This window comes from Phalacrocorax carbo, chromosome 27 (assembly GCF_963921805.1).
Source record: "Phalacrocorax carbo chromosome 27, bPhaCar2.1, whole genome shotgun sequence".
NCBI lineage: Eukaryota > Metazoa > Chordata > Aves > Suliformes > Phalacrocoracidae > Phalacrocorax > Phalacrocorax carbo.
The window spans coordinates 2,531,038-2,551,145 of record NC_087539.1 but is presented as its reverse complement, the minus strand read 5'-3'; the positions used below and the strand labels follow the sequence as shown (position 1 = coordinate 2,551,145).

Sequence of the window (20,108 nt, the reverse complement as noted above, 5' to 3'; positions counted from 1 at the left end):
CCCAGCACCCCACAGAACCCCCCAGCACCCCATACAGCCCCCCCAGCACCCCCAGAGCCCTCCCCAGCACCCCACAGAACCCCCCCAGCACCCCATAGAGCCCTCCCCAGCACCCCCAGAGCCCTCCCCAGCACCCCACAGAACCCCCCAGCACCCCACAGATCCCTGGGCACCTCCATGGCCAGGTGTGAAGCCGGGTGTCTGGGGGTGGGGGGGACACCCCGGGGGGGGCGGGGGCGCCCATGGGTGCTGACCTGCCCCCTCCCCCCCCCCCCCCGCCCCCAGGGGACCCCCAGGAGCAGCTGGTCCGACATTTCCTCATCGAGACGGGACCCCGGGGCGTCAAGATCAAGGGGTGCCAGGACGAGCCCCACTTCGGTGAGGGGGGGGGCCCACAGGGGGAGGGGGGTCCCGGGGGCGTCTGGGGGGGCCGGGGGGGGTCCCTGACGCCCCCCCTCCGCAGGGAGCCTGCCGGCGCTGGTGCTGCAGCACTCCATCACCCCCATCTCCCTGCCCTGCGCCCTCCGCATCCCCAGCAAAGGTAGGTGACACCCCCCACCCCAAAATGGGGGCCCCCCCCATGTCATCCCCCCCCCCGCCCCGCCCCGCCCAGCCCCCTGCGGTTTGCCCCCTCCATTACACCCCCCACCCCCCAATTCCCCTCCCAGACCGAGATGGGGACCCGGACCCCCAGTGTCCGCCCCCCCACCCCACCCCGAGCCGGGGGGGGGCCCGGGGGGCCCGGCAGTGCCCCCCCACCCCATCCCGCCCCCCCCCACCCCCCCAGACCTGCTGGAGGAGGGCCTGGAGCCGCCCGCGCCCCCCAACATGAGCACGGCCGCTGACCTGCTGCGCCAGGGAGCTGGTGGGGACTGGGGGGGCACTGGGGGGAGATGGGGGGGACTGGGGGGGTCCTGGGGGGCACACTGGGGTGGAGAGTACTGGGATAGGGGCACTGGCGGGGGGGGCAGCGGGACTGGGGAGCACCGGGATGCGGTGGGGGGGCAGTGGGACTGGGGGGGCACTGGGATGCGGGGGGGGGGCAGTGGGACTGGGGAGCACCGGGATGCGGTGGGGGGGCAGTGGGACTGGGGGGGCAGTGGGATGCGGGGGGGGGGCACTGGGACTGGGGGGGCACTGGGATGCGGGGGGGGCAGTGGGACTGGGGTGCAGTGGGATGCGGGGGGGCACTGGGACTGGGGGGGGCAGTGGGATGTGGGGGGGGGCAGTGGGACTGGGGGGGCAGTGGGATGCGGGGGGGCACTGGGCCTGGGGGGGGGCAGTGGGACTGGGGGGGCAGTGGGATGCGGGGGGGCACTGGGACTGGGGGGGGCAGTGGGATGTGGGGGGGGGGCAGTGGGACTGGAGTGCAGTGGGATGCGGGGGGGCACTGGGACTGGGGGGGGCAGTGGGACCGGGGGGGGCAGTGGGATGTGGGGGGGGGCAGTGGGACTGGGGTGCAGTGGGATGCGGGGGGGCACTGGGACTGGGGGGGCAGTGGGACTGGGGTGCAGTGGGATGCGGGGGGGGGCAGTGGGACTGGGGGGGCAGTGGGATGCGGGGGGGCACTGGGACTGGGGGGGGCAGTGGGACTGGGGGGCAGTGGCGGGGGGCAGGGCTCGGGGGGCCCCCCCGCGCCGCCCCCAGCCCCGCCGGCCCCCCCAGCCTGCAGCGTGCTGTACCTGGGCTCGGTGGGCACCGAGTCGCTGACGGGGCCGCAGGCCGTGGCCAAGGGCGCGGGGGCGCTGCTGGGGGGCGCCCCCCCCCGCGCCCCCCCCTGCCCCGTCCACTTCAAGGTGTCGGCCCAGGGCATCACCCTCACCGACAGCCAGCGCAAGTGAGCCCCCCGCGACCCCCCCGCGCCCCCAGACCCCCCCGCACCCACAGAGACCCCCTGCACCCACAGAGATCCCCCCCCGCACCCCCAGAGACCCCCCACGCCCCCAGAGACCCCCCGCACCCGCAGAGACCCCCCCACACCCACAGAGACACCCCCGCGCCCCCAGAGACCCCCCGCACCCGCAGAGACCCCCCCACACCCACAGAGACACCCCCGCGCCCCCAGAGACCCCCCGCACCCGCAGAGACCCCCCCACACCCACAGAGACACCCCCGCGCCCCCAGAGACCCCCCGCACCCGCAGAGACCCCCCCACACCCACAGAGACACCCCCGCGCCCCCAGAGACCCCCCGCACCCACAGAGACCCCCCGCACCCGCAGAGACCCCCCCGCACCCACAGAGACCCCCTGCACCCCCAGACCCCCCCGCGCCCCCAGAGACCCCCCCGCACCCGCAGAGACCCCCGCAACCCCAGAGACCCCCTGCACCAAGACCCACCCTGTGCCCCCCCGAGACCCCCCCACCCCGAGACCGCCCCCCACACCCAGAGACCCCCACCCTGAGGCCCCCCACACCCAGAGACCCCCCCGCACCCCCAGACCCCCACCCTGAGGCCCCCCACACCCAGAGACCCCCCCGCACCCCCAGACCCCCACCCTGAGGCCCCCCACACCCAGAGACCCCCCCGCACCCCCAGACCCCCACCCTGAGGCCCCCCACACCCCGAGACCGCCCCCCACACCCAGAGACCCCCACCCTGAGGCCCCCCACACCCAGAGACCCCCCCGCACCCAGAGACCCCCCACAGCCTTCCTGCACCCAGAGACACCCCCCAGCACCCCGGGGTGCCACCCCCCGGGGTGCCCCCAAACCCCCCAGCACCCCCCCACACTACCCCCCCCCCGGGGCTGGGAGGGGGCTCCCAAACCCCCTCCCAACGCCCCCCCCCCCCGTGCCCCCCCAGGCTCTTCTTCCGCCGTCACTACCCCGTCAGCAGCGTCACCTACTGCAGCACCGACCCCCAGGACCGCAGGTGGGGGGGGGCACACGGGGGGGGGGGCACCACACGGGGGGGGGGACACCCCCACTCAGAGGGGGGGCCCCACTAACGCCCCCCCCCCCGCAGGTGGGCGAACCCAGACGGCACCACCTCGAAGTAAGTCGCAAAGGGACCCCCCCCACACCCCCCCTGGGGCTGGGAGGGGGGGGGACACACACAGAGGGTGCTGGGACCCCCCCCAGGGGTGGGGACAGTCACGAGGACCCCCCCCCACCCCCCACCCAGGATCTTCGGCTTCGTGGCCAAGGCGGGGGGGGCGGGGGGCAACGCCTGCCACCTCTTCGCCGAGCTGGACCCCGAGCAGCCGGCCTCCGCCATCGTCACCTTCGTCACCAAGGTCATGCTGGGCACGCGCCGCAAGTGAGGGCCCCCCCGCGACCCCCCCGGGACCCCCCACCCGCGGGGGGGCAGGGACCTGCTGCACCCCCCACCCGCGACCCCCCACCCGCGGGGGGGCAGGGACCTGCTGCACCCCCCACCCGCGACCCCCAACCCGCGGGGGGGGCAGGGACCTGCTGCGCGACCCCCCCCCGCGACCCCCAACCCGCGGGGGGGCAGGGACCTGCTGCGCGACCCCCCCCCGCGACCCCCAACCCGCGGGGGGGCAGGGACCTGCTGCGCGACCCCACCCGCGACCCCCAACCCGCGGGGGGGGCAGGGACCTGCTGCACCCCCCCCCCGCGACCCCCAACCCGCGGGGGGGCAGGGACCTGCTGCGCGACCCCACCCGCGACCCCCCACCCGCGGGGGGGCAGGGACCTGCTGCACCCCCCACCCGCGACCCCCAACCCGCGGGGGGGCAGGGACCTGCTGCGCGACCCCACCCCGCGACCCCCAACCCGCGGGGGGGCAGGGACCTGCTGCACCCCGTCCCTCCTCCCCAAAACTGGGGGGGGGGCAGCGGGTGCGACCCCCAGCGCCGCAGCTGGAGGAGAGAAGGGAACATTTTGGGGGGGGGGGAGGGGGCACAACCCCCCCCTTTTTTGGGGTGCGGGGGGGGCACCATAAAACAAAGTCTATTTTTGTTTAAGAAAGGATTTTTATAGATATATATTCTATAGGGGGGGCGCGGGGCCCCCCCGCCCATGTGCAAATGCCAACGCAGGAACCCAGAGCAGCTCCCGGGTCCTTCTTTCCGCGGCGGCTCGGCTTTTGGGGGGGGGGGGGAACCCCAAAACCCACCCCCCACACCCCCCCAACGCCCCCCCGGGGGAGGGGGTGCACCCCTCCCCCCAACCCCGGGATGGGTGGGGGGGTTTGGGATGGGCAAGGGGGGTGTTACATTCACGGGGGGGGGGTACAGTATGGATGGGGGGGGGGAAGTGGGGTGTGCCCTAACTCTGCGCCCCCCCCCCTCAGGGCACCCCCCTTACACACACACGGGGGGGGGCAGAGGGGTGTTGGGGGTCCCCCCCTGGGTGGTGAGGGCAGGCTTGGGACCCCCTAATAACACAGAAGGGGGGGCTCCCACTGCCGGGGGGGAATCCCACTGGCGGGGGGGGGCTCCCGCTGCCGGGGGGGTCTGTAAAGTGCAGAGGGGTGGGGGGCCCCCCCCGAGCCCCCCCTAACCGCTGAGGGGGTGCAGGTCGACCTTGACCTTCTCGCCGCTGCTGAGCATGCCGACGGTGGGGAAGTACCCCCCGGGCGGGACCACCGCCTCCTTCTTCCCGATGATCTTCCCGTTGCGGGTGAAGAACACCTTGGGTGGGGGGTCCCCAAAAACAGGGGGCGGGGGGGGTCCCCAAAACACAGGGCGAGGCGTTGGGGGGGGTGGGGGTGCCAGGGCATCCCCCGCCCCCTCCCCAAAACCTGTGGAAGGGGGAGAGGGGCGGCCCCAAGCCGGCGCCGCCGCAAAGGGGAGCCCTGGGGCGGGGGGTGGGGGGCCAGGATTGGGCCCCGCCATGGGTGGGGGGCGCGCTTACCACCACCTTCTTGCCCTCGTGCTCCTGCTCCATCTCCTCGCCGTCGTCTTCCTCCTCCTCCTCCTCCTCCTCCTCCTCCTCCTGGTGCAGGTACATCACGTTGCGGACGGGCCTGGGTCTCACCTCGGCCGTGTCGCACGTGTCGTCGCTGTCCCCTGGGGGGAAAGGGGGGGGGGGACACACGATGGGGGCTCTGCCAGGGCCCCCCCGACCCCTCAGCCCCCCCCAGACCCCTCAGCCCCCCCCGGGCCCCCCCGTACCTTCGCTGTCGAGGATGTAGTCGCGGGGGAACATGATGCCGCAGCCCATGATGTCGCCCTTGTAGCAGCGGGGGCCGAAGGGGTCCCCCACCCCGCTGCCCTGGAAGAGCTTCCCGTCGTCTGGGGGGGGGGGGGGGAGGCGTCAGAGGGACCCCCCCCCCGCGCTGGGCAACCCCCCGCCCCCCTGTTCCCACCCCCTGCGGCTGCCCCCCACCATGGCAGGGTGGGGTGGGGGTGGGGGGATGAGCTGGTCCCCCCCGGCAGGGCTGGGAATTGCTTCCAGGAGGAGGAGGAGGAGGCTGAAGGCTGGGGGGGGGGCACAGGATGCTGCGGGGGGAAAGGGGAGGCTGGGGGGGTCCCCATGTTTAGGGGGAGTCCCCCAAAGGCTGGGGGGTCCCCATATTTAGGGGGGTGTCCCCACGATTGGGGTCCCCCGTTTTTATGGGGGTCCCAATAGCTGGGGGGGCATCCCCACAATCAGGGGGGTCCCCATGTTTAGGGGGGTCCCAATAGCTGGGGGATCCCCACAATCAGGGGGTCCCAATAGCTGGAGGGGTGCCCCCACAATCAGGGGGGTCCTAATAGCTGGGGGGGCGCCCCCACAATCAGGGGGGTCCCCATGTTTAGGGGGGTCCCAATAGCTGGGGGATCCCCACAATCAGGGGGGTCCCAATAGCTGGGGGGGCGTCCCCACAATCAGGGGGGCCCCCATGTTTAGGGGGGTCCCAATAGCTGGGGGGGCACCCCCACAATCAGGGGGGTCCCTATGTTTACGGGGGTCCCAATAGCTGGGGGATCCCCACGTTTGGGGGGGGTGTCCCCACAATTGGGGTCCCCCATGTTTAGGGGGGGGTCCCCACAGTCAGGGGTTCCCCATGTTTAAAGGGGGTGCCCCATGTTTAGGGGGGGGTCCCAATAGCTGGGGGGTGTTCCCATGATCAGGGGTGCCCCATGTTTAGGGGGGCTGTCCCTATGATCAGGGGGTCCCCCATGTTTACAGGGGGTGTCCCCATGTTTACAGGGGGTGTCCCCATGTTTAGGGGGGGTCCCCCATGTTTAGGGGGGGTCCCACGATCAGGGGTGCCGTCCCCATGTTTGGGGGGGGAGTCCCCACGATCGGGGGGTGGGGTGGGGGGGGTCCCCACGTTCTGGGGGGGGACACACACACGACTCACCCGCATGATAGGCCACCGAGCCCCTGCTCCAGCCGGGATGCCGGTTTTTCGGGTAATCCTGGCGAAGGGGAGGAAGAGGCGGGGGATGAAGGCTCCGGGGGGGGGTCAGCGCCCCGGGGGGGGGTCAGCGCCCCGGGGGGACCCCCAGCGCCCCTCACCTTGCGGGCCAGCCCCAGGGCGATGTAGCACTTCTCCCCCGGGTCGACGATCTCCACCTCGAAGTAGTGGCTGCGGGTGCTGAGGGGGCGGCGGGCCTGCGCCAGCCCCACGTCCACGATGCTCTTCCCCTTCCCCACGTACTCCAGCAGCTGGGGGGGCACGGCGGGGTGGGGGGGGGCACGGTGGGTTGGGGGGGCACGGTGGCGTCTGGGGGGGCCCCCGCCTTCCGCACGGGGAAAAGCGGGGGCTGGGGATGGGGGGACGGGGCTCGAAGGTGGGAGGGGAAGGGCAAAGCTGAGGGAGGCGGGGGGAAACTGGGGGGGTCACCCCAAAAATGGGGGGTGCAGGGTGCCATATGTAGGGGGGACACCCCAAAAATGGGGGGGGGTGTAGGGTGCCATATGTAGGGGGGACACCCCAAAAATGGGGGGGCTGCAGGGTGCCAAGTCCGGGGGGGCACCCCAAAAATGGGGGGGTGTAGGGTGCCATATGTAGGGGGGACACCCCAAAAATGGGGGGGTGCAGGGTGCCAAGTCGGGGGGGCACCCCAAAAATGGGGGGGGGTAGGGTGTCACATGTAGGGGGGACACCCCAAAACGGGGGGGTGCAGGGTGCCACGTGTAGGGGGGGCACCCCAAACCTGACGGGGACACCCCAAAAAAGGGGGTGTGGGGTCCCAAACCGGCAGGGGACACCCCAAAAAAGGATGACACCCCCTGGGTGGGGGGTCTAATGGGGGAGAGCGGAGCGAGATCCGTGCTCAAGCGCCCGTTCCGGGGGAAAACAGCTCCTTTTTGGGGACTTAATGTTTTACATGTCCCCCCCGAACCCCCTAAATCCTGACACCCCGCAAAAAAAGGGGTTTCACACCAACGCCGGGGACCCCGGGAGGCGCGAGCCCCCCCACTCAGCCCCCCATCGATGGCGCTGCGGGACGCTGGGGGTGGAGGGTTGGTTGGTTGGGGGTGGTTGGGGGTGGTTGAGGGTGGGGGGGGAGGGGGCCCCCCTTAAATTCGGGGGTGCCGCACTCACCGTGCCGCAGACCTTGACGTCGTGGAGCCGCCCCCACTCCTCCTCGTAGCTGTCGACCATCATGGCGCTGTCGTCCTCCTCGGTGGCCAGCTCGGCGTGCAGGTGCAGCCGCACCTCCTCCCCCAGCGAGTGCATCCCCACCGCCGGGAAGAGCCCCTCGGGGGACAGCGGCATGACGGTGGAGCCCACCTGTGGGGTTTTGGGGGGGGGGGGGAGGGTCAGGGGGTGGTTTTGGGGTGGTTTTGGGGTGGGGGGTTGCGGGGATCCTCACCCTCTTCCCGTTTTTGGTGAAGAAGATCTGCGCCGTCTGCACCTCGAAGGAGACCAGCTCGATGCCGCAGCCGATGCGATCGCCCGAGCTGCACTTGGTGCCGAACTGCCGGCCCTTGGCGCGGCCGCTGTACAGCCTGGGGGGGCAGCAGCCAAAAATGGGGTGCCCGGACCCCTTCCCCCTCCCCAGGAACCACCAGAACCCCCAAACCTACTCCAGTGGGGCGGGCGGCATCCACGCGACCCCCCTGCGTCACCGCAGACACCCCCGTCCCAGCAGCCCATGGGGTCCTGGAAGGCTCCCCTGAGTCCCTGCAGCGCCGCCAGGGTCCCCACAGCCCCCCCAGGGTCCCCACAGCCCCCCCAGGGTCCCGCCAGGGTCCTCACAGCCCCCCCAGGGTCCCCACAGTGTCCCCACAGCCCCGCCAGGGTCCCCCCAGGGTCCCCACAGCCCCCCCAGGGTCCCCCCAGGGTCCCCACAGCCCCGCCAGGGTCCTCACAGCCCCGCCAGGGTCCCCCCAGGGTCCCCACAGCCCCCCCAGGGTCCCCACAGGGGTCCCCACAGCCCCCCCAGGGTCCCCACAGGGTCCCCACAGCCCCCCCAGGGTCCCACCAGGGTCCCCACAGCCCCGCCAGGGTCCCACCAGGGTCCCCACAGCCCCGCCAGGGTCCCCCACAGCCCCCCGCCAGGGTCCCGCCAGGGTCCTCGCAGCCCCCCCAGGGTCCCCACAGCCCCCCCAGGATCCCGCCAGGGTCCTCACAGCCCCGCCAGGGTCCCCACAGCCCCGCCAGGGTCCCCACAGCCCCGCCAGGGTCCCCACAGCCCCGCCAGGGTCCCCACAGGGTCCCCACAGCCCCGCCAGGGTCCTCACAGCCCCGCCAGGGTCCCCCCAGGGTCCCCAGAGCCCCGCCAGGGTCCCCAGAGCCCCCCCAGGGTCCCCAGAGCCCCGCCAGGGTCCCCGCCAGGGTCCCCCCAGGGTCCCCCCCAGCCCCCTCCCCACACTCACTTCCCGTCATCGGCATGGTACGCCACGGAGTCGGGCAGCCAGCCGGGCTGGTGGTCCAGGCTGTAGTACTGCGGCACGAGGCCCACGGCGATGGTGCCCCGAACCCCGCTGTCCACGATGGACACCTGGAACGGGGCGGGAGGGGGGGGGAGACACCCCGAAACCACCTGTCAGGCCCCGAGGGAGCCCCTGGACCCCCCCAAAATTTAGCGGGGAGCCCCCCCCCACCCCGTCCCGGGGCGAGGTTTCACCTCGAAGTAGTTGTTGTCCCTGGTGAGCGGCCGCGGGGCCACGTAGCAGCCGACCTCGCCGGAGTTGCCGTGATAACTGCGGGGGATGAAATAAAGGCCAGGGGTGGGTGGCAGCCCCCGGGACCCCCCGCCCCGGGCGGGTGCGGGACCCCCCCCCGGCCCCCCCGGTACCTGAGGGTGTCGCCGTCCACCAGGATGTGCTTGGCGCGCTCCTGGTACCGCACGGCCCGGACCTCGCGGATCTCGCGGATGCGCCGGCGCCAGTTGAGGAACCTGTAGTGCAGGTTCAGGTCATCCATGGCGAGGGGAAACCTGCGGGGGGGCGGCGGTCAGGGACCCCCCCCAACCTGGAACCCCCCCCCCCATAACCATCCCCCCACCCCCCAACATCCCCCCCACCCTCACAGCTGGGATCCCCTTCCAAGCCCCCCCCCCACCTCCAGGGCCCAAGCCCTGCAACCACCCCCCCACCATGCCCGCAGGGTCCCCCTCACACACCCCCCCACCCCCCATAACCATCCCCCCCACCCTCACAGCTGGGATCCCCTTCCAAGCCCCCCCTCCACCATATTGGGGTCACCCCCACACCTCCAGGCCCCACCCCCACCCCAAGCCCTGCAACCACCCCCCCACCATGCCCGCAGGGTCCCCCTCACACCCCCCACCCCCACCCCCCATAACCATCCCCCCACCCCCCACCCTCACAGCTGGGATCCCCTTCCAAGCCCCCCCCCCACCTCCAGGGCCCAAGCCCTGCAACCACCCCCCCACCATGCCCGCAGGGTCCCCCTCACACCCCCCACCCCCACCCCCCATAACCATCCCCCCACCCCCCACCCTCACAGCTGGGATCCCCTTCCAAGCCCCCCCCCCACCTCCAGGGCCCAAGCCCTGCAACCGCCCCCCCACCATGTCCACAGGGTCCCCCTCACACACCCCCCCACCCCCACAGCTGGGATCCCCTTCCAAGCCCCCCCCCCACCTCCAGGGCCCAAGCCCTGCAACGCCCCCCCACCATGCCCGCAGGGTCCCCCTCACACCCCCCACCCCCACCCCCCATAACCATCCCCCCACCCTCACAGCTGGGATCCACTTCCAAGCCCCCCCCCCCAATATATTGGGGTCACCCCACCTCCAGGCCTCCCCCCCACCCCAAGCCCTGCAACCGCCCCCCACCATGCCCGCAGGGTCCCCCGAGCCCCCCCCCCCAGCCCCACAACCATCCCCTCAACAGAACACCCCAGCCCCACAAGTGGGGTCCCTACACACACACACCCCCAACCCCCCCAGGCCCCACAACTGCCCCCCCACAACCATCCACACACGCACCCCCCCAGGCCACCCCAGCCCCACAACCACACCCACCCCGCCAGGACCCCCACCACCACCCCCCCAGAAACCCCCCCAGCCCCACAACTGCCCCCACACACTCACCCAGACCCCCGCCCCACAACGGCCCCCCTACACACCCCCAGAGACCCCCCAGCCCCACAACCGCCCCCACACCACCCCCCAAGGCCCCCTCAGCCCCACAAGTGACCCCCCCGTATCCCCAGACCCCCCGGCCCCACAACCGCCCCCACACACGCCCCCAGAGACGCCCCCAGAGACGCCCCCAGCGCCACCACCGCCCCCCACACCCGCACCCCAAGGCCCCCCAGGCCCACAACCGCCGCCCCCCAGCCCCACCCCAAAGCCCCCCGCCCTCACCGGCCCGGCCCCGCCCGCCCCCTCCATGGGCTCCGCGCTGCGCCGCTCCCGGCTCCGGCCCCGCCGCCCTCACTCACATCCGGGGCCCCGCGCTCCTTCCTCCTCCTCCTCCTCCCGCCCCGCCGCCCCGCTCGCCCAATCGCCGCACGACGCGCCCCGACTGACGGCTCCTTCCGCCAATCGAAGGCCGGAAGGGAGGATCGGGGCGGAGCCAGCCGAGGGTGGGCGGAGGTCACATGACCCAGGGATGGGCGAGGCGCGAGAGCGCCCCCTACAGCGGGGGCGGGGAACAGCAGGGTGGGCACTGGGGGCACTGGGGGCACTGGGGGTAATGGGGGCACTGGGGGTAATGGGAATACTGGGGGTAATGGGGGCACTGGGGGTACGGGGGACACTGGGGGTAATGGGGGGTACTGGGGGGTAATGGGGGTTACTGGGGGCTCTGGGTGCACTGGGGTTACTGGGGGTAATGGGGGCACTGGGGGCACTGGGGTGTGCACTGGGGGGCACTGGGGGACTAGGGGGGCTGGGGGTACTGGGGTGTGCACTGGGGGATACTGGGGGGACTAGGGGGGCTGGGGGTACTGGGGTGTGCACTGGGGGTCACTGGGGGGACTAGGGGGGCTGGGGGTACTGGGGTGTGCACTGGGGGGCACTGGGGGGACTAGGGGGGCTGGGGGTACTGGGGTGTGCACTGGGGGTCACTGGGGGGACTAGGGGGCTGGGGGTACTGGGGTGTGCACTGGGGGTCACTGGGGGGACTAGGGGGCTGGGGGTACTGGGTGTGCACTGGGGGATACTGGGGGGACTAGGGGGGCTGGGGGTACTGGGGTGTGCACTGGGGGATACTGGGGGGACTAGGGGGGCTGGGGGTACTGGGGTGTGCACTGGGGGATACTGGGGGGACTAGGGGGGCTGGGGGTACTGGGATGGGCACTGGGGGATACTGGGGGGACTAGGGGGGCTGGGGATACTGGGGTGTGCACTGGGGGTCACTGGGGGGACTAGGGGGGCTGGGGGTACTGGGATGGGCACTGGGGGATACTGGGGGGACTGGGGGGCTGGGGTTACTGGATGGGCACTGGGGGGCACTGGGGCCACTGAGTTATATACTGGGAACACTGGGACTGTCCTCCAGGGCGTTGCACTGGGGGGCGCTGGGGGGGACTGGGGGGCACTGGGTAGGCGCTGGGGCACTGCACTGGGGGGCGCTGGGCTCTCTACTGGGACAACTGGGGCGGGGGGTACATGGGATGCCCTAATGTCCCCCCAGAGCTCCCTCCAGGCCCCCCCAGCCACCCCTGCGCCCCCAACCCGCCCCCAGGACCCCAACCCACCCCCCAGCCACCCCTGCGCCCCCAACCCGCCCCCAGGGACCCCAACCCACCCCCCAACCGCCCCTGCGCCCCCAACCCGCCCCCAGGACCCCAACCCACCCCCCAACCGCCCCTGCACCCCCAAACCGCCCCCAGGGACCCCAACCCACCCCCCCAACCGCCCCTGCGCCCCCAAACCGCCCCCAGGGACCCCAACCCACCCCCCAACCGCCCCTGCGCCCCAAACCGCCCCCAGGGACCCCAACCCACCCCCCAGCCACCCCTGCGCCCCCAAACCGCCCCCAGGGACCCCAACCCACCCCCCAACCGCCCCTGCGCCCCCAAACCGCCCCCAGGGACCCCAACCCACCCCCCAACCGCCCCTGCACCCCCAAACCGCCCCCAGGGACCCCAACCCACCCCCCAGCCACCCCTGCGCCCCCAAACCGCCCCCAGGGACCCCAACCACCCCCCAACCGCCCCTGCGCCCCCAAACCGCCCCCAGGGACCCCAACCGACCCCTCCCGCCGCCGCTCCTGCACCCCCAAACCGCCCCCAGGGACCCCAACCCACCCCCCAACCGCCCTGCGCCCCCAAACCGCCCCCAGGGACCCCAACCCACCCCTCCCGCCGCCCCCGCGCCCCCAAACCTCCCCCAGGGACCCCAACCGACCCCTCCCGCCGCCCCCGCCCCCAAACCTCCCCCAGGGACCCCAACCGACCCCCCGCCGCCCTGCACCCCAAACCGCCCCCAGGGACCCCAAATGACCCCCCCGCCGCCGCTCCTGCACCCCAAACCGCCCCCAGGGACCCCAAATGACCCCCCCGCCGCCGCCCCTGCACCCCAAAACCTCCCCCAGGGACCCCAAATGACCCCCCGCCGCCCCTGCACCCCCAAACCGCCCCAAGGACCCCAACCGACCCCCCCGCCGCCCCTGCACCCCCAAACTGTCCCCAAGGGCCCCAACTCCCCTGAAGCTGCCCCTACACCCCAAAAGTAGCCAGGACCCCCAGCTGCCCCCTGTTGGCCCTAAATGCCCCCCAGAGCTGCACCCTGCACCCCCACACTGCCTCTAGACACCCTCAAGTGCCTCCTGCACCCCCAAACTGTCCCCAGGGACCCCCCAAAATGCCCCCAGAGCTGTCCCCTGCACCCCCAGACTGCCCCCAGGGTCCCCAGCTGCCCCCAAGCCACCCCCAAAATTGCCCCCGGACCCCCCAAGTGCCTCTCCGAGCTGCCCCCTACACCCCTGAACTGCCCCCAGACACCCCAAAACCGCCCCCGGACCTGCCCCCGGACCCTGAACCGCCCCAAGCCCCGCCCCTTACAAGGCAGGCCCCGCCCCTTATCCCATACGGCACACCCCCTTCTTCTCATTTACATACGGCCACGCCAAGCCCCGCCCCCGGCCCCGCCCCCGGCCCCGCCCCGCCCCACCCCCCCCGCTCGAAGTCGGAGGAAGCGGGGAAACGGCGGCCGCGCGGGACCGGCGGGGGAGCGGTGAGAGCGCGGGGGGGCGCGGGGTGACCCACCTCCCCAGGGCACCCCATGGGGCGCGGGGGTGACCCCACCTCCCCACCCACCCCCTGGGGCGCGGGGTGACCCACCTCCCACCCACCCCCTGGGGCGCGGGGTGACCCACCTCCCCACCCACCCCCTGGGGCGCGGGGTGACCCACCTCCCCAGGGCACCCCGTGGGGCGCGGGGTGACCCACCTCCCCAGGGCACCCCATGGGGCGCGGGGTGACCCACCTCCCCACCCACCCCCTGGGGCGTGGGGTGACCCACCTCCCACCCACCCCATGGGGCGCGGGGTGACCCACCTCCCCACCCACCCGTGGGGCGCGGGGTGACCCACCTCCCCAGGGCACCCCGTGGGGCGCGGGGGTGACCCACCTCCCCACCCACCCCCTGGGGCGTGGGGTGACCCACCTCCCCACCCACCCCATGGGGCGCGGGGTGACCCACCTCCCCACCCCACCCCCTGGGGCGCGGGGTGACCCACCTCCCCAGGGCACCCCATGGGGCGCGGGGGTGACCCACCTCCCCACCCACCCCGTGGGGCGCGGGGTGACCCACCTCCCAGGGCACCCCATGGGGCGCGGGGTGACCCACCCTCCCCACCCACCCCCTGGGGCGTGGGGTGACCCACCTCCCCACCCACCCCATGGGGCGCGGGGTGACCCACCTCCCCACCCACCCCCTGGGGCGCGGGGTGACCCACCTCCCCAGGGCACCCCGTGGGGCGCGGGGTGACCCACCTCCCCAGGGCACCCCCTGGGGCGCGGGGTGACCCACCTCCCCACCCACCCCCTGGGGCGCGGGGTGACCCACCTCCCCAGGGCACCCCATGGGGCGCGGGGTGACCCACCTCCCCAGGGCACCCCGTGGGGCGCGGGGTGACCCACCTCCCCACCCCCCCCCTGGGGCGCGGGGTGACCCACCTCCCCACCCCCCCCTGGGGCGCGGGGTGACCCACCTCCCCAGGGCACCCCCTGGGGCGCGGGGTGACCCACCTCCCCAGGGCACCCCCTGGGGCGCGGGGTGACCCACCTCCCCAGGGCACCCCGTGGGGCGCGGGGTGACCCACCTCCCCACCCACCCCCTGGGGCGCGGGGTGACCCACCTCCCCAGGGCACCCCATGGGGCGCGGGGGTGACCCACCTCCCCACCCACCCCTGGGGCGCAGGGTGACCCACCTCCCCACCCACCCCCTGGGGCGCGGGGTGACCCACCTCCCCACCCCACCCCCTGGGGCGCGGGGTGACCCACCTCCCCACCCACCCCTGGGGCGCGGGGTGACCCACCTCCCCACCCACCCCCTGGGGCGCGGGGTGACCCACCTCCCCACCCACCCCCTGGGGCGCGGGGTGACCCACCTCCCCACCCACCCCTGGGGCGCGGGGTGACCCACCTCCCCACCCACCCCATGGGCACGGGGTGACCCACCTCCCCACCCACCCCTGGGGCGCGGGGTGACCCACCTCCCCACCCACCCCATGGGCACGGGGTGACCCACCTCCCCACCCACCCCTGGGGCGCGGGGTGACCCACCTCCCCACCCACCCCATGGGGCGCGGGGTGACCCACCTCCCCACCCACCCCATGGGCACGGGGTGACCCACCTCCCCACCCCCCCCCTGGGGCGCGGGGTGACCCACCTCCCCAGGGCACCCCGTGGGGCGCGGGGTGACCCACCTCCCCAGGGCACCCCATGGGGCGCGGGGTGACCCACCTCCCCACCCACCCCCTGGGGCGCGGGGTGACCCACCTCCCCACCCACCCCTGGGGCGCGGGGTGACCCACCTCCCCAGGGCACCCCCTGGGGCGCGGGGTGACCCACCTCCCCACCCACCCCCTGGGGCGCGGGGTGACCCACCTCCCCACCCACCCCCTGGGGCGCGGGGTGACCCACCTCCCCACCCACCCCGTGGGGCGCAGGGTGACCCACCTCCCCACCCACCCCTGGGGCGCGGGGTGACCCACCTCCCCACCCACCCCGTGGGGCGCGGGGTGACCCACCTCCCCACCCACCCCTGGGGCGCGGGGTGACCCACCTCCCCACCCACCCCGTGGGGCGCAGGGTGACCCACCTCCCCACCCACCCCCTGGGGCGCGGGGTGACCCACCTCCCCACCCACCCCGTGGGGCGCGGGGTGACCCACCTCCCCACCCACCCCGTGGGGCGCGGGGTGACCCACCTCCCCACCCACCCCTGGGGCGCGGGGTGACCCACCTCCCCACCCACCCCCTGGGGCGCGGGGTGACCCACCTCCCCACGCATCCCTGGGGCGCGGGGTGACCCACCTCCCCAGGGCACCCCCTGGGGCGCGGGGTGACCCACCTCCCCAGGGCACCCCATGGGGTGCGGGGTGACCCACCTCCCCACCCACCCCCTGGGGCGCGGGGTGACCCACCTCCCCAGGGCACCCCATGGGGCGCGGGGTGACCCACCTCCCCACCCACCCCCTGGGGTGCGGGGTGACCCACCTCCCCAGGGCACCCCATGGGGCGCGGGGTGACCCACTTCCCCACCCACCCCCTGGGGCGCGGGGTGACCCACCTCCCCACCCACCCCCTGGGGCGCGGGGTGACCCACCTCCCCACCCACCCCCTGGGGCGCGGGGTGACCCACCTCCCCAGGGCACCCCATGGGGCGCGGGGTGACCCACCTCCCCAGGGCACCCCATGGGGCGCGGGGTGACCCACCTCCCCACCCACCCCCTGGGGCGCGGGGTGACCCACCTCCCCACCCACCCCATGGGGCGCGGGGTGACCCACCTCCCCACCCACCTCCCCACCCACCCCTTGGGGCGCGGGGTGACCCACCTCCCCACCCACCCCGTGGGGCGCGGGGTGACCCACCTCCCCACCCACCCCATGGGGCGCGGGGTGACCCACCTCCCCAGGGCACCCCATGGGGCACGGGGTGACCCACCTCCCCACCCACCCCTGGGGCGCGGGGTGACCCACCTCCCCACCCACCCCATGGGCGCGGGGTGACCCACCTCCCCACCCACCCCCTGGGGCGCGGGGTGACCCACCTCCCCACCCACCCCCCTGGGGCGCGGGGTGACCCACCTCCCCAGGGCACCCCATGGGGCGCGGGGTGACCCACCTCCCCACCCACCCCGTGGGGCGCGGGGTGACCCACCTCCCCACCCACCCCTGGGGCGCGGGGTGACCCACCTCCCCAGGGCACCCCGTGGGGCGCGGGGTGACCCACCTCCCCACGCATCCCTTGGGGCGCGGGGTGACCCACCTCCCCACCCACCCCCTGGGACGCGGGGTGACCCACCTCCCCAGGGCACCCCATGGGACGCGGGGTGACCCACCTCCCCAGGGCACCCCATGGGGCGCGGGGTGACCCACCTCCCCACGCATCCCTGGGGCGCGGGGTGACCCACCTCCCCACCCACCCGTGGGGCGCGGGGTGACCCACCTCCCCACCCACCCGTGGGGCGCGGGGTGACCCACCTCCCCACCCACCCCCTGGGGCGCGGGGTGACCCACCTCCCCAGGGCACCCCGTGGGGCGCGGGGTGACCCACCTCCCCACCCACCCCCTGGGGCGCGGGGTGACCCACCTCCCCACCCACCCCCTGGGGCGCGGGGTGACCCACCTCCCCACCCACCCCTGGGGCGCGGGGTGACCCACCTCCCCACCCACCCCATGGGCACGGGGTGACCCACCTCCCCACCCACCCCTGGGGCGCGGGGTGACCCACCTCCCCACCCACCCCATGGGCACGGGGTGACCCACCTCCCCACCCACCCCTGGGGCGCGGGGTGACCCACCTCCCCACCCACCCCATGGGGCGCGGGGTGACCCACCTCCCCACCCACCCCATGGGCACGGGGTGACCCACCTCCCCACCCCCCCCCTGGGGCGCGGGGTGACCCACCTCCCCAGGGCACCCCGTGGGGCGCGGGGTGACCCACCTCCCCAGGGCACCCCATGGGGCGCGGGGTGACCCACCTCCCCACCCACCCCCTGGGGCGCGGGGTGACCCACCTCCCCCACCCACCCCTGGGGCGCGGGGTGACCCACCTCCCCAGGGCACCCCCTGGGGCGCGGGGTGACCCCACCTCCCCACCCCACCCCCTGGGGCGCGGGGTGACCCACCTCCCCACCCACCCCCTGGGGCGCGGGGTGACCCACCTCCCCACCCACCCCGTGGGGCGCGGGGTGACCCACCTCCCCACCCACCCCTGGGGCGCGGGGTGACCCACCTCCCCACCCACCCCGTGGGGCGCGGGGTGACCCACCTCCCCACCCACCCCTGGGCGCGGGGTGACCCACCTCCCCACCCACCCCGTGGGGCGCGGGGTGACCCACCTCCCCACCCACCCCCTGGGGCGCGGGGTGACCCACCTCCCCACCCCACCCCGTGGGGCGCGGGGTGACCCACCTCCCCACCCACCCCCGTGGGGCGCGGGGTGACCCACCTCCCCACCCACCCCTGGGGCGCGGGTGACCCACCTCCCCACCCACCCCCCTGGGGCGCGGGGTGACCCACCTCCCCACGCATCCCTGGGGCGCGGGGGTGACCCACCTCCCCAGGGCACCCCCTGGGGCGCGGGGTGACCCACCTCCCCAGGGCACCCCATGGGGTGCGGGGTGACCCACCTCCCCACCCACCCCCTGGGGCGCGGGGTGACCCACCTCCCCAGGGCACCCCATGGGGCGCGGGGTGACCCACCTCCCCACCCACCCCCTGGGGTGCGGGGTGACCCACCTCCCCAGGGCACCCCATGGGGCGCGGGGTGACCCACTTCCCCACCCACCCCCTGGGGCGCGGGGTGACCCACCTCCCCACCCACCCCCTGGGGCGCGGGGTGACCCACCTCCCCAGGGCACCCCATGGGGCGCGGGGTGACCCACCTCCCCACCCACCCCCTGGGGCGCGGGGTGACCCACCTCCCCACCCACCCCCTGGGGCGCGGGGTGACCCACCTCCCCAGGGCACCCCATGGGGCGCGGGGTGACCCACCTCCCCACCCACCCCCTGGGGCGCGGGGTGACCCACCTCCCCACCCACCCCATGGGGCGCGGGGTGACCCACCTCCCCACCCACCTCCCCACCCACCCCTTGGGGCGCGGGGTGACCCACCTCCCCACCCACCCCGTGGGGCGCGGGGTGACCCACCTCCCCACCCACCCCATGGGGCGCGGGGTGACCCACCTCCCCAGGGCACCCCATGGGGCACGGGGTGACCCACCTCCCCACCCACCCCTGGGGCGCGGGGTGACCCACCTCCCCACCCACCCCATGGGCGCGGGGTGACCCACCTCCCCACCCACCCCCTGGGGCGCGGGGTGACCCACCTCCCCACCCACCCCCTGGGGCGCGGGGTGACCCACCTCCCCAGGGCACCCCATGGGGCGCGGGGTGACCCACCTCCCCACCCACCCCTGGGGCGCGGGGTGACCCACCTCCCCACCCACCCCTGGGGCGCGGGGTGACCCACCTCCCCAGGGCACCCCGTGGGGCGCGGGGTGACCCACCTCCCCACGCATCCCTTGGGGCGCGGGGTGACCCACCTCCCCACCCACCCCCTGGGGCGTGGGGTGACCCACCTCCCCAGGGCACCCCATGGGACGCGGGGTGACCCACCTCCCCAGGGCACCCCATGGGGCGCGGGGTGACCCACCTCCCCACGCATCCCTGGGGCGCGGGGTGACCCACCTCCCCACCCACCCGTGGGGCGCGGGGTGACCCACCTCCCCACCCACCCCGTGGGGCGCGGGGTGACCCACCTCCCCACCCACCCCCTGGGGCGCGGGGTGACCCACCTCCCCAGGGCACCCCGTGGGGCGCGGGGTGACCCACCTCCCCACGCATCCCTTGGGGCGCAGGGTGACCCACCTCCCCACCCACCCCATGGGCGCGGGGTGACCCACCTCCCCACCCACCCCCTGGGGCGCGGGGTGACCCACCTCCCCACCCACCCCTGGGGCGCGGGGTGACCCACCTCCCCAGGGCACCCCGTGGGGCGCGGGGTGACCCCGCCCCGCGCTCGCCGTGGGGCAGGGCGGCCCAGCTCGCCCCCGTGGGGCGCTGACGGACCCCCGCCCGCCCCCCGCCAGGCGCCATGGCGCGGGACGAGCGCCGGACGCTGCTGGCGCTGCAGCAGGAGCTGACGGAGGAGCAGTTCCGCACCCTCAAGTACCTGCTGGCCGAGCGGGTGCCCGCGGGGCTGCTGCACCCCGCCACGCGCCCCGACCTCGGCGACCTCCTCCTGCAGCGCTTCCCCGGCCGGGCCCTGCACGTGGTGGCCGATCTCCTCCGCCACGTCCCCCGCCTCGACCTCGTGGAGCGTTACGGGCTGCCCGGCGCCGGGGACGAGCCCCCGGGGGCCGCCGGCCGTCCCTCCGCCGCGCCGGGGTCCCTCGCCGAGGCCCCCCTTCCGCCTCCGCCCGCCGCCTCCCTTCGGCCTCGCCGGCTGGCGGAGAAAGACCTGTTGAAGGTGGCGCGAGGGCTGGGGAAGGAATGGCAGGAGGTGGGAATCGCGTGCCTGGGGCTGGAGAGGAGCCGCCTCGACCAGATTCGGGAGGACAACCCCGGCCACGTCGTCCTCCAGATCTTCCACATGCTGCTGGA

The 20,108-nt window shown here is 75.0% G+C and overlaps 2 protein-coding genes across 7 annotated transcripts in view; one reads left to right on the top strand and one right to left on the bottom strand.

Moving 5' to 3' along the window:
• The window catches only part of TNS2 (tensin 2), a 19,246-nt gene extending 15,275 nt beyond the window's left edge, over positions 1 to 3,971 (top strand). The window contains exons 17-24 of one of the 3 annotated variants that reach the window (XM_064474356.1): positions 286 to 378; positions 464 to 541; positions 788 to 865; positions 1,666 to 1,837; positions 2,806 to 2,874; positions 2,968 to 2,997; positions 3,127 to 3,286; positions 3,382 to 3,971. In XM_064474356.1, coding sequence (XP_064330426.1) covers positions 286 to 378; positions 464 to 541; positions 788 to 865; positions 1,666 to 1,837; positions 2,806 to 2,874; positions 2,968 to 2,997; positions 3,127 to 3,265 — 659 coding nt within the window. In that variant the 3' untranslated portion in view covers positions 3,266 to 3,286; positions 3,382 to 3,971. The other 2 variants (XM_064474355.1, XM_064474354.1) reach the window with 2 other exon arrangements.
• SPRYD3 (SPRY domain containing 3) lies at positions 3,921 to 20,108 on the bottom strand. Of its 4 annotated transcripts, none has more exons than XM_064474409.1 (13): positions 20,023 to 20,108; positions 19,678 to 19,815; positions 10,688 to 10,958; positions 9,149 to 9,289; positions 8,978 to 9,053; positions 8,727 to 8,851; positions 7,721 to 7,856; positions 7,450 to 7,638; positions 6,417 to 6,566; positions 6,259 to 6,316; positions 5,084 to 5,203; positions 4,824 to 4,978; positions 3,921 to 4,600 (listed from the first exon to the last, which is right to left on the bottom strand). In XM_064474409.1, the coding sequence occupies exons 4-13, from the start codon at positions 9,274 to 9,276 to the stop codon at positions 4,466 to 4,468; spliced, it is 1,272 nt and encodes a 423-aa protein (XP_064330479.1). In that variant the 5' UTR covers positions 9,277 to 9,289; positions 10,688 to 10,958; positions 19,678 to 19,815; positions 20,023 to 20,108; the 3' UTR covers positions 3,921 to 4,465. The 4 variants fall into 4 exon arrangements, with proteins under 4 accessions (XP_064330479.1, XP_064330478.1, XP_064330477.1 ...); XM_064474408.1 differs by lacking the exon at positions 20,023 to 20,108 and having other exon boundaries at positions 3,921 to 4,383; positions 4,421 to 4,600; positions 19,678 to 19,791; XM_064474407.1 differs by lacking the exon at positions 20,023 to 20,108 and having other exon boundaries at positions 19,678 to 19,791.

Bases quoted from the DNA above. Each gene is read 5' to 3' on its own strand.
- SPRYD3 (XM_064474410.1), bottom strand. The intron at 8,852-8,977 runs GTGAAACCTCGC...GCCCCGTTCCAG, and splicing joins GGGACAACAACTACTTCGAG to GTGTCCATCGTGGACAGCGG. The intron at 7,857-8,726 runs GTGAGTGTGGGG...CTGCCCCCCCAG, and splicing joins TACCATGCCGATGACGGGAA to GCTGTACAGCGGCCGCGCCA.